This window comes from Sinocyclocheilus anshuiensis, unplaced genomic scaffold (genome assembly GCF_001515605.1).
Source record: "Sinocyclocheilus anshuiensis isolate Anshui unplaced genomic scaffold, SAMN03320099.WGS_v1.1 scaffold992, whole genome shotgun sequence".
In the NCBI taxonomy this organism is placed as follows: Eukaryota; Metazoa; Chordata; class Actinopteri; order Cypriniformes; family Cyprinidae; genus Sinocyclocheilus; species Sinocyclocheilus anshuiensis.
In genome coordinates, this window is record NW_015552610.1 from 201,584 (window position 1) to 215,910 (window position 14,327).

The 14,327-nt window shown below is 37.4% G+C and overlaps 1 protein-coding gene across 1 annotated transcript in view; it reads right to left on the reverse strand.

The window, feature by feature from the left end:
• Positions 1-14,327, reverse strand: part of LOC107665908 (mannosyl-oligosaccharide 1,2-alpha-mannosidase IA-like) — a 159,285-nt gene that overhangs the window by 74,461 nt on the left and 70,497 nt on the right. Inside the window, exon 3 of the mRNA XM_016456971.1 lies at positions 7,855-7,970. Coding sequence (XP_016312457.1) covers positions 7,855-7,970 — 116 coding nt within the window. The remainder of the gene's footprint in view (positions 1-7,854; positions 7,971-14,327) is intronic.

Consider the following 14,327-nt stretch of genomic DNA (forward strand, 5'->3'; position numbering starts at 1 on the left):
GCTACATTTCTCCAAATCTGATGAAGAAACAAACTCATCCTAATCTTGGATGGCCCGAGGGTGAGCACATTTACAGCTAATTTTCATTTTTGGGTGAACTATTCCTTTCAGTGTAAATGGAGCCTATGACGATTTGATTTGATTTGCTACACAATCTCCAGCGCGTCGACGTGTAATGATGAATTAATTAAATTCACAAGCAAACAAACCTGCCACATTCCATAGTCTGTTCACACTTCAGCCGTCGAGAGGATTCTGCTGCGGCGACAGACAACTGAGGATCAAATTCAAATTCATTAAACTGCAATCTGGAAGACTAATTGAGCTATCAAGAAATAAATAGAAGTCTGGAAGAAACACTGAGGCGAGATTTTGAACACACATTTATTTGTCGCCAGGGGCCCCGACGCCTGCGGTGTGATTTCCTCACGGCTCTGCCATCTGAGTTTTTTTGGTTGTTAAACTTTAGTGTTTGTAAAACTGATACAAGCTGCAAAGGTTTGCTGGAAGCTGCTTTTGGGCTTCACTTCAGAACTGCCTTTAAACTCTTGAGTTAATAAACACTTTATAACACACATTATAAACACATTACACCTGGAATTATTTACAAATTATATTTTTGAACAAAAATTAAGCCTACTTTTGATCATTTTTTGACCCCCCCCCCTCATTCTAATTGTTGTAATATTTTTGGGATTTTTTAACTTCAATCAACATTAATTAAAGGCAGTATAGACCAAAACTAAATACCAAAACTACTGAATTTTAAATATAATTTAAATAAACCTGGCTTTTTATAATTATAGTAATTGCATTATGATAATGAAAATAATTGGCAGGTAAAATATGAAATGAAAATTATGCCACAGTCAGTGACATTTTAGCATCATTGCGATACTATTATAGTTTTGATTTTGAATTAGTTATATTTTCAGTTGTCATTCATTATTATTATTTAGTTTTTTTAATGTCTATATAGTTTTTAATTGTATTATATAATTATATAAAATTTAGTAATGAGATTTCTTTGCGTTATGATAATGAGAATGGGGGGTGGGCGTAAAATATGTAATGAAAATCATGTAACAATCAGTGTCATTGCATCACTGAGGTACAATTATAGTTTTTATTAATATTTTAAATTATTTTCTTTGTTTTTACATTTTCTGTTTTCATTTTAATTTAGTAATTTTCATTTAAAATGTTAGTAATTTTACATAGTTAAGTACTTAGTTAAACTAAATTAAAATGAGAAATGTTTCCTAAAAAAATTAGTAATAAAAATAATTTTTTAATATATATTTTAAATCATTATTTTTGTTTCAATTTCAGGAGTTTTAGTATTATTTTAAGTAATTAAAGATTTTTTTGTTTTAGTTTTAGGTAAAAAAAAATGCAAAAAATAAATAAAAAAATTAAATTAAAAATAACAAAAACAGGCTATTATTGTTATTCTTCCAATTGTTGCAAATGGATGCAATGAATGAATTAAAAAAGGAAGTTCAAATGCAAAACTGATTATACCAGAAGTAAGATAAGCAGTGGCAGTTAGACTGAGGAAAAGTGTTAAGAAATCAATATCAGTCTCCGATTTCCCAATCGATGCACAACCAATAATACCAATTATTTACTCAGAGTCATGAGAAATCTGAACACACTCTCTCTCTCAGTCAGCTTTATAAACTGCATGATGATCTGCACTGGCTCCAGATGCACGAACTGAACTTGTATTGAGGGAAACCCCATCAGTTTCTGCTCTCTCTCTCTCTCTCTCTCCCACAGATGACGCCCAGGAGAGACTCTCAGCGAGGAAGTCTCCATTCAAGAGCTCAAAGAACACGCTAATTATCCGCCCTCTTATTTTGCCTCTTCAAAGGATGCGTATCTTCCCGTGGAATATAATTTGTGCTCTATGGTTTGATAAGCAATAATGTCAAATGCTCATTCAGAATCAAATCTCTGAAAATGTCAACCGTGTCCATGCAGAAACGCGCCTGACGTCTGTCATCTGCTCCTGGAGTCAATGAATCAAATATTCCAGACTAATTGGCCCTTCACTAAGCTCCGCCCCCTCAGTTACTGTCAATCATTCAGACAAGCTGTTCAGGACGTCCCATAGGAGCGAGCTGGAGATTTTTAGCGGTGTTCACTACAGAAATTGTGAAGTTAGAGAGTTACATGGTTAAAAAACTGAGAATGGGGATTAGAATCAGAATGAACGCTTCTCCCAGTCAGAGAAAAGCTTCATTTGAAAGTTATTGTAAGTGATAGTGTTGATATTGTTACCTAAAACTAAAACAATTAAAAAATGATTTTCGGTAACTGAAATGAAGCTGAAATAAAATGTAAATATTAGATGAAAAACTTAAACTAAAAAAACTGTTAAAAATGAAATTAGAAATATTAAAAAATGAAATTAAATATGTAAAAAAATTAAAGATGTATATTAAATATATATATATATATATATATATATAACTAATGAAAATGGCAAAAGCGCATAATAAAATGTCTAAAACTTAAACTAAAATTATAAAGAAAACAAAAAAAAAATTTAATTCTTCTAACATATTTTTGTTAGCGGTGTATCTGGTCTTTAATAACATTATTTACACATCATTCATTGAACGTTTTATTTCTGAACAGTTGGATGTTCATCTAACGTTTTTTTTAAACATTGCTATTTGTTTCAGAATGTTTAGAGAACATTCAAAATAACATTCCCATAATGTTTGCATAACCAAGAAAAACGTCTTTAAAGCATTTTAAAAAACATTCAGAGAACATTCGGAAATAACATTTTCATAATATTCTTAGAGCATATGTTTGTCAGCTGGGGAGTTATCTATTTCTGAAACATTTTACTTTGATGTTCATCTAACATTTTTTTTTTTTACAAATGTTACTACTTGTTCCAGATTGTTCAGAGAACATTCAAAAGTAACATTCCCATCATTTTTGCAAAATTCTAAAATGGAATGTTCCCTTAATGTTTGTATAACCAAGAATTTTTTTTTAATACATAAAAAAAAAAAAAGAATCCTGGTCATTTTGAATGTTTAGAGGACATCAGAAGGACATCAGTACATCTTAATTTAATGGGAACATAAGCAAAACATTAGCACATTTTTTTCTCAGCCTGCTAAGCGCACCTGAACATCGTAACACTCTCAGATGTGAAACGAAGTGTTGAGTCACTTTGAAAAAAGTGCCAGTCATAATAATGAGCTGAAGATGCTCCAAACTTTAATCAACTCTGTCATCGGCCTCCATCAGAGTCGCCAACAAGCCAGCGCGTTTCTGCGCGCCTGAGAATCTGAAAGACTGAATAGAGCAATCAAATCAGAGACGGTAGTAAGAAAATGCTTCTTGAAGAGCAGAAATTCCCTCCAATTACCCTTTATGTTGAGATTGTGATTGGCTGATTTGAGGCGAGCGGCGGTGAATCACATCAGCAGCACAGAATAGAACTAATCAGATTACCATCCCGCAGTATCAACACGAACATTAGGATTCTGCTCTGTTTGCGTTCGGCTCGAAACCCCAAAAAAACCAAGAGTCATTCCCCTGAATAAATTCCTTCTCCAACCTCAAGAAAAACGCTCTCGACAGCGTCCTGCCCGCTCGGCCTCACGCTAAAGCTAGGATTAACCCGCAATTGCTCATTCCAGCCCACGACGGTGTGAAATACGTGGAGTCATTCTGCTCACGGACACCGGCTATTTGGAAGACAAATCTCACCGTCGTTCTACAAGATCCGGGCTGCATCACATTTGACTGGCTGGATCTGGAAAGTCATTCGTTCTTCCTCTCGTCTGACCCGATCGCAGCCCTCAATCTCGCTCGCGTTCGCCTCCCAACGTCTGATATTCCTGTCGCACAGATCCTTCAGGCATCTGACTATACGCTTAGACTGCAGACGCAGAGTTCCACACACACACATACATATTTATGAGATACAAACATCTCAGGGAAGCAGAAGAAATGTAACGAGCCACTTAAGAGTCTGATTGGTATCGGCGGAGGAGTGAATGAAGAAACAGAAGAAGTGCTGAGGTGTGGATTTCTGCTTTCTCGTGATTCTGGGATTCTCCTGCCTGAGTGAAAGGTGAAGTACGAAAACAAATTTCACTCTTTTCAAAACGAAGTTTTTAGCATTTTTCAACATCATTAACATCAGTTCAACAAATAAGAAGTCTGTAAATTGCGTTTCAGACAATGTTTGGAAAGGTTGAACATTTTCTGCACTACGATGAACAAACGAGCAATTCATTAATTTACACTATATTATGTCTAAATTCACTACATATACTTGAAATGTACATGAGAAATATTCTCTGCTCAGATATATGAATAAACAAAATAATAGCTGAATTAATAATACAATATTTTGAAAATATTATTTGTATATTTATATAATATCTGAAGTAATTAGTTTAACTTTTTAGGTACTAAACACTAAACATACTGTATATACTAAATATTATTAAATAATATTTGAATAATATCTTAAGTAATTTGTTAAAACAGTTTCCTCTGTAATTAATAAATTCATAATCAAACTAACAAATAAATAAATTCACGCAATATTCTGTTAAAATTCACTCAACATACTAAATCATATCTGAATCACATTTGAAGTAATTAGTTTAATCTTTTTCTCTATAAAGATAGATAGACAAATAAATAAATTCACACAATATTGTCAAAATTTACCAAACACACTAAATAATATTTGAATAAAATCGTAAGTAATTAGTTCAAATATTTTCCTCTATAATAAATAAATGAATGAACAAATAAACAAACAAATAAATAAATTCAGACAATACTCACACAAACAGAATAAATAATAACTGGATCATATTTAGACTCGTTACATTTTTTGTCCATAGATAGACAAATAAATAAATAAATAAATAAGCACAGTATTGTCAACATTTACCAAACACATTAAATAATATTTGAATAAAATCATAAGTAATTAATTCAAATATTTTCCTCTGTAAAGATAGATAAATGAACAAAAAAAAATCTAATTAATAAATGTGCACAATATTCTGTCAGAATTCACTAAAAAAACCTGAAAGCAGAACTAGTTTATCATCTAGGCGTGTCTCATTAAACTGTGAACTGACACTAGGAGGCGCTAGCACCTGTTCAGTTGGTCAAATGGTAATGGTTACGGCCCAGTGCTCATCGAGTGATTGGCCCGGCTGATATATCGCTCGAACTCTAAACTTTTGATTTGTTGACTATAAGTCTCTAACTCACTGATACAGACGCATCGGCTGCCATCTTCTGCTGCGATTAGAGACTCTCTGGCATGGTTTCATAGAGCATGACGGTCGCGCACTGAAGTGCTCTGCTCTCCATCAGTGAGCAAACTGTCAGCTAAAGAGCGAAGACTGCGGCAGGAGATTGATTGAAAGCTGCGGAAGTGACGGATGAGGCTGGCTTTCTCTATGACAAAGTGTGCAGAGTAAATCTACACTGTGCGTCTTCATGACAAAATCGCCATCAAACAGACGCTTCACCGCTACGCCACGGGACTCTGAGCTCATCATACGAGAGAGAGACATTGTTGCTGATCCTGCAGGACGTTCATCACACTCCTGCCATATAGATCTAATTACTGCACAACTCTCACTCTCTCTCTCTCTCTCTCTCTGTGTGTGTGTGTGTGTGTGTGTGTGTGTGTGTGTAAAATTCAGAACAGGAAGAGGAATTTACTGAATTGCAATTCAAAGAAATTCAATAGATTACGTTTTATTAGTTCAACAGAGCTAAGATATTATAAACTGCTTCGTGTTCAGCTACAATCTGAAGACATTGGGGTCAACTATAGGAATGGACATGAAATTAAATGAATGAATATCTATGTTTTACGTCTTTCTTTAGGGGCTGTGGTAGAAGAACACATACTTTCATCGACACTCAGAAAGACCAATCAGAAGGCATCATTCACATGTACCACCGACACGACTTTGACAACACCACTGGCACCTTTAATGAACTGCCAAAAAAGCTTCTGGAAAGATCCGAGCAGTTTGCCGCCTTGCTTCAGAATGCAATAAGAGCGTTCTGCTTGAGCAATGACAGCAGCTCAAACACGCCAATGACAGATTTAACAAGCCATTTTACATTGTCGAAAATCTCAATATCAAGAGTTAGGAAATTCAAACTTCTGGTTATCAAAAGTGCAAGTGCTACAATCCAGCTGAACTAGATCAGCTTCTGTACACAACAAGCGTCCAATGTCAATGCGAACGCCTTAATTCTATTTTTGACACACAGACACTCCAGATTTATTTTACCCATTTCATCATTTCATTTACAAATATTATGAATTGATTGCTATGAATTTTAGGGTTTAAAATTCCATTTAGCAACCCCCCACAACACTCCAGCAACCACATAGCAACACCCTAGCAACCATTCAGAAGAACTAAGCAACCACTTAGCAGCAGACTACCCACAACATCCTAGTAATCTAGCAACCATTCAGAACACCACTTAGCAACAGCCTAGCAACTACCACAACATCCTATTATCCTATCAATACCATAGCAACCATGCAGAACCTCTAAGCAACCACTTAGCAACAGCCTAGCAACTACCACAACATCCTATTATCCTATCAATACCATAGCAACCATGCAGAACCTCTAAGCAACCACTTAGCAACAGCCTAGCAACTACCACAACATCCTATTATCCTAGCAACACCCTAGCAACCATTCAGAACCTTTAAGCAACCACCTAGTAATTTGCCTAGCAACTACCCACAACATCCTCAAATTCTAGCAACCAATTAGCAGCAGCCTAAGAACTGCCCACAACATCCTTGTATCCTAGCAATACCCTAGCAACCATTAAGAACACTTAAGCAAACCTTGTCAACAACCTAACAACTATCCACGACATCCTAAGTATTCTAACAACCATTCAGAACACCTAAGCAACCACTCAGCAATGACTTAACAACTACCCGAAACATCCTTGTATCCTTACAACACCCTAGCAACCACTCAGAACACCACTCAAGCAACAGCCTAGCAGCATACTAGTAACACTGCAACACTCTAGCAACCATTCATTATATCTAAGCAGCCGTTTCTCAAAGGCCTATCAACTACCCACAACATTCTAATATCCTAGAAATGACCTAGCAACCATTCACAACACCTAAGCAACCCCCTAACAATAGCCTAACAACTACCCACAACATCCTTGTATCCTAGCAACACCCTAGTAACCATTCAGAACACCCAAGCAACAGCCTAGCAACTACCCACAGCATCCTTGTATCCTAGCAACCATTAAGAACACATAAGCGATAGCATAGCAACTATCCACAACATCCTAGTATCCTAGCAACGCCCAAGCAACCATTCAGAACACCTAAGCAACAGCCTAGAAACTACCCAAAATATCCTAGTAACCATTCAGATATTCTAAGCAACCACTTAGCTACATCCTAGCAACTACAGACAACATCCTCACATCACTATGGTAACTTTTGCAAAGGCTCCAGTTGTAATCTAACTATGCAGTTTATCTTTAAATTGCAAGTTCTTAGTTTGCCCTCAGAACTGGTCCATCAGTGAGTGAGCACTCTCTTTACATTACTCAACACAAGTCACAGTAAGTCAACACAAAGCCACAACGGAGGCCTTTCATCCACTCACGAATGTTTGATCTGGATCAAAACTGTCTCAATTCCCAGAACTGGACGTTGGTTGATTCCAGCGCAGCTCCGGATCAATAGAAGGCTTTTCCACAAGTGCTTCAGACAGCATTAAATTCAGAGCTGCTAATCCACGGAGAAACAACCCAACCATGTTTGCTCACCGAGTTCAGGTCCAGGTTGTTTTGGATCCATTCCTTCGCTTCTTCATACTCCTCCATCAGACCCATGATGTACAGCGTGTCCAGAGAATCCACGATAGAAGCGCCTCTGAGACCGCCTGCAAACACAATACATCAACTTACTGAGATGACACACATCTTTACATTTTAAGAAATATACTGTACAGCAGTTTTCAACTGGTTTAGTTTCAGATTTTACATTGAACGTCCCAACAAAGTACTAGTTGTTTATCAAACAAAAGTAAACAAGAATATCCTTACAATTAGACATTATCTTGTGAAGTGCAACGATATGCTAAATGATTAACACGAAAATCAGGACAGACAGAAGTTGACAGATCTGCATAATCAAGAGCAAATTACCAGCTGAACATATGGAAGCCCATTTCTGCCACTGAATGGAAAAAAAAGGTAATTGCAACTTTTTATCTCACAATTCTGACTTTTTTTCTCAGAATTGAGTGATAGAAACTCATAATTGTGAGTTACAAAGTCTGAATTGCATGATATAAACTTGCAATTCTAAGAAAAAATATCAGAAATGTGAGATGTAAACTCGCAATTGCAAGAAAAATGTGAATTCGCAATAACCTTTTTTAATTTTTATTCAGTGGCGGAAATGAGTTTCCATATGAACATTACATTTTGTATTAGTATTAGCCATGTTGTTAATGTTGGTTTGGGATTAAATTATATTAAATTATATATATATATATATATATATATATATATAAAAGAAAATAAACACTAAAAACTAAAGCAAATTTTAGGTATTATAATATAAAGCAGAGATTCCAAAACATTTTGTCGGCCGGAACCCTTCGACCTAAAATATTTGCTTGAAGTCCCTCTTATATGGTTCTCTTATGGCGCTTTTCCACTGCGTGGTACGACTCGGCACGGCTCAGTAAGGCACGGCACGGTTCGAAAAAAAGGTAATTGCAACTTTTTATCTCACAATTCTGACTTTTTTTCTCAGAATTGAGTGATAGAAACTCATAATTGTGAGTTACAAAGTCTGAATTGCATGATATAAACTTGCAATTCTAAGAAAAAATATCAGAAATGTGAGATGTAAACTCGCAATTGCAAGAAAAATGTGAATTCGCAATAACCTTTTTTAATTTTTATTCAGTGGCGGAAATGAGTTTCCATATGAACATTACATTTTGTATTAGTATTAGCCATGTTGTTAATGTTGGTTTGGGATTAAATTATATTAAATTATATATATATATATATATATATATATATATAAAAGAAAATAAACACTAAAAACTAAAGCAAATTTTAGGTATTATAATATAAAGCAGAGATTCCAAAACATTTTGTCGGCCGGAACCCTTCGACCTAAAATATTTGCTTGAAGTCCCTCTTATATGGTTCTCTTATGGCGCTTTTCCACTGCGTGGTATGACTCAGCTCGGCACGACTCCATTTGCGCTTCCATTGCAGTTTAGTACCGCTTTAAGTGGGCGGGATTATACACGTTGCTTTTTCATTCTGCGTCGCCCCACCAAGCTCTCTCTGGATCCGCTCGGAAAACCCCCCAAAAGTGAACCGTAAGAGCCGTACCGTGCCGTACCATGCAGTGGAAAAGCGCCATTATATGGGTTAATGGTCTGTAAAAATGGTCAGTACTTTAACGACTTTATCATGACTCGAGCATGTGGCGGCGCTGGCACTGACCTAGATCCGGCGTAATGACATCATTACGCCAGATCTGGGTCAGCGCCGCCACACGCTCGCGTCATGGTCAACGTGTGTCCACAAGTGATGCAGTAGAGACGAAAATGTGGAATAAAGTCGTTATTTTTGTTTTCTTTGCGCAAAAAAGTATTCTCGTAGCTTTGTAACTTTACAGTTGAACCACTGATCTCACACGGACTACTTTGACGATCATCTTGGTACTTTTCTGGACCTTGAACATGGTAGTTACCTTGCTGTCTATGGGAGGGTCAGAGAGCCCTCAGATTTCATCAAAAATATCTTAAATTGTGTTCCTAAGATGAACGAAGGTTTTACGGGTTTAGAACAACACGAGGGTGAGTAATTAATGACAGACGTTTTGGGTGAACTAACCCTTTAATTATTGTACTTTTTTTCAAGAAATTATCTTATGCACATAAATGCACAATACTAATAATTACATACACACAGCAGCACGTACCAACATGTGCTCTTAAAAGGACAGCGCTCTTCAACATAAAGTGATTTTAAAAGGTTAAATATTTGCCATAATATATCACTGTCCCTTTAAAGTAAGTGCTAGATTATCTAAATACTAATATGGTTCCAATATATTGTGCATTTACATTTATGCATTTAACAGACACTTTTATCCAAAGCAACTTTGCAACTTTGTTTCAGTTCATGCAATCAAAACCCATGACCTTAATGTTTCTAGTGCCATACTTTACTGTTTGAGCTACAAGAACGCTGAACCAATTCAATCTCAATTCATTCGGGTTCAGACGATGTCGCACAAAGCTAAACTGATGCTTTATTTTAGCAGAAACTAAACAAAAGTGACTGTGCACGAGTCTCAAACAGCAAAACTTCCCGTCCGTTATTCCCACGACGAGCCCCACGACTCCAGAGCTTTAGCTGCATTTCATTTGAAGTTATTAAATTCACTTCACATCCTTAATGAAAAATATTCAGAGGCTTTCATTTAATTCACTCGAACTTAAACGAGACTGCTCAGGCTTCACCCTTTTTAATGTTGAAAATGCACACAAAAACAAACTCTTTATTGCTTCAGGAAAGTGCGGGGAGGCAATCGGCCCCTCGGAGCACACAAAAAGCATATTATATGTAGATGCACGACGTTGACAAACAATGAAGTATTTCCAATGGGAAGGAATGAGGCAATAAAAAACATACGCAGCGTGTCGACTCCCAAAACTCTGATGCAAAATCCCCGCCACTGCACATTTAATGAGCATTTCAGTTAGGAGCTTAAGAACTGTGAAAAAGAAATGAAAAACCAACACCCACAGGCCACAGCCTTTCCCAGCCTTTCCCATGACCTGAGAGGATTTGAAGAAACTGGGCTGCGAATGAGATGAGGCTACGGAGCATCTCGGCGCATCGGGGCCCCGTCTGAGCGTCTCTATCACCTATAGGACGGGTCGGACCCCGAGCACATGATCCGCTCTCGATTCTCTCTGCACTACATCAATCTTCTTTATCAGTTCCAATCACGTCAGACGTCCAGGGAGCTGTTCGTCTTTCCTCATTTCCCTCTGCTCAGCTTTCTAATCAAGCTTCACACCCCTCAGAGAGCCCGTCCAGCTTAACCTTTGACCCCGGCTTAATCCCGATACGGGCCAGCTAATGAGGTCACCGGCAGAGGACGTCAAAAGAGAGGCAGTGCTGTGATTACAGATCCGAGGTGTGCCCCATTTCCTGCTCCTCTTATTAGTAACAGTGTGGCATACGGCCTCCTCTGGAGATTCTGCCATGGGCCAGAGACGCTCGCTCGCATCTGTCACTTTCAGAGCCGGTCGGGGTTTAATCTCAGCCGAAGACGGCGAGTGATAGAGCGAGAATGATAGCAGGAGCGCTGACTGTCACAAGCTATCAAGCTCTTCTATCTCAACACCATCTCCACATCTCTGTCTCAATGTGTGACTTCAGCCAGGTCTGGTCCCACATGAAGTCAGTCCTCACTCTTCCATTGAAGCACATTGTGTGCTGTGTGTTTGTTTCATGTGCTCTTTGTGTTTAATCATGTATGGCTTAAATTCTTGCTTTCTGTCTGTCATCCAGTGTATCTCATCTAATCTAGTGTTGTTACTGTTAATTCAAACTACTACAAACCGTTCTTTGATCATTAAAAAAATAATAATAAATAAAATAAAACAAATATATATATATATATATATATATATATATTTTTTTTTTTTTTTTTTTTTTTTTTTTTTTGTCATTCTCAGAGAAGTGGAATCAAACAACAACAAAAAATCCTTTATCCTATAAATTTGTAAAGCTAATTTCATATGTAAAATATTTCTAATACTGTATATAGTTCCTTATTTTTTATTTATTTTTATGTATTTATTTTTATTTTGGGGGGGGAAATATGATCTGTGACTGGCTGCATAAAATGCTTCGATTAGTCTTACAAGTTACATCTATTTTATTTTTTTTCCTTAAAGATGGATCATAACTTTTTTAGGTCATTTACAAAAAAATTTAATAAAAAAATGAAATGAAATGAAATAACATAAAAACATAGATTGGTCTAATTTGAGTCTGAAAAATAAGGCTTGTTACCCCTCAGCTAACTGCTATTTATTAAGACACAGTGTTAACATAAAGGCTTATGAAACTGGCCACTGGACAGGTTTTGTGACATTCATTCAACTCAACCCCTTTTCTGGCCTGACTATTCAACTCATCCATTTTTATAACAACTGATCCTAAATAAAAGCCATTCTTTATCAAAAGCACATCAAATACACAAAAGATCTCCTCAACCATTCCATACATCTAGTAAACGGATTACACTCAGTCATATGTGCCATCAGCACAGAGATGAAGAACCCGCAACGCTCTTGATTTAGCATTGTGCTCTGCTCCGTGAGCAATATTTGTGATTTGATGACAAATTACGTTAGAGGGCGGAGGAGAAAGAAAATGATCTTTAATGTAGCGAGCTGCAGGTCCCGGGGGCTGCCGGCGGCGCAGCGAACTCAAGCGTGGCAAATTCCTATTGAAAACACAGGCAAAGCAGCGCTGATTGATAGACTCTGATGAGGCGAGCAGCAGATCAATCCATCACAGCTTTCCAGAGAGACGCCGCGCCGCGATCGTCTTCATTACCGCAGCTCCACCCCGAGAGACGCCGCACACGGGCCCCGACACGATGGGGCCCCGACACGATGAGACCCCAAACACACACTGATACTCATTTACTGTGGAGCACCACCATACTACTCCCTGAACACTGTGCAGAAACGGTATGCATTAGTCAACCATTAATACTGACCTCAAAGCTACATTTGAGTAGTGTGTAGTTAAAATAAAAGTTATGTTTCATGTTTAATTCTGTTTTGTGTGAAAATGTCTCACTTTTTAGATAAATAAATTAGAGACATAAACACCAGGGCTGTTATTCTGAATCATTAAACAGGCCGGAAGTCAAGTTCAACACATTGCAGTGTTATTTTTCTTCATTTAATTTCATTGTGCATGTGTATAAAGACAATAACAGGCATTTATTCATTCATTTGTGCGCGTCTAATCGTCCCGCCCCTCACCTCGGCGGCATGTGCTCCGGTGGTATTGTAAACATGGCGTCGTTAATATCACTTATCAGTTTGAGCCCGATTGAGAAGCAGAGGATATTACTGAAGAGGATCGTGCAGAACCTGTGCAAGCATGGCTTTTAATGGTAAGCCTATATTTTTTGTTTGTTGTTGTCTCATACTTTTAGATACACTGTTTTAAATGCTACTGCTTATGTTAGCTTTTAAGATACAGTTTTATCCTGATTAAAGCTTTAATACAGTACGGCAACTGCACGCGCGTCCATGTTTAACGCTTCTCATAGCTATGTGAAAATAAGTGTATAATTGGAACAGTTCATTGTTGGAGCTGAGCTGAATGAGAGAGAGAGAGATGCAGAGCAGGGGGATGCGAGGATCAGTATTAAGAACTGCTGCTTTAGAACATTGATTTTGAAACTTGTGAATCCATTAGAATCGTTAGAAGACAGAATCGCGATTCATATATGAATAGATTTTTAGAGATGCAGAGCAGGGGGATGCGAGGATCAGTATTAAGAACTGCTGCTTTAGAACATTGATTTTGAAACTTGTGAATCCATTAGAATTGTTAGAAGACAGAATCATGATTCATATATGAACAGATTTTTACGTACACCTCTAGTTTTCTCTCCTCTTCTCTAAAGCAGCGCAGCTTGGCCCCGCCCCCTTTGCTGCCTTTTCCCGAGGGCGGGGTTTATCTGGGTTTGTGATGTCACGAACCCGGGAAGCAACTTGTTGTAGTCCCTACCAGCCGTTTTTGTAGGCATTAAACTGCCAGAATTTTAAAAGACGATATCTCCGTTTGCATTGAACTTTCAGCTTAGTAACTTTGCAGATATTGTTTATGCTCAAACAGCAACATTACACACTAACTAACGTTAAAAAAGTGAAATCACAATGCTAAAAAATACTGAATGCTAAGTATTGAAATATATATGAAATATGTATATACTGCCTTTTTATTTTATTAGACCAGGGGTTTTCAAACTGTGGGTCGCGACCCACTTGTGGGTCGCAGAGTGGAACAAGGTGGGTCGCACAAAGTCACTTGGCTGCAGCTAAATTTGCGTTTCAATGACACACACACTCACACAGTTCAGTCTAGGGCTGCACGATATAGCCTACCAACATTAATTACGAATTGCAATATCCTTAGTGCGATTTTTGAATCGCAAGTCC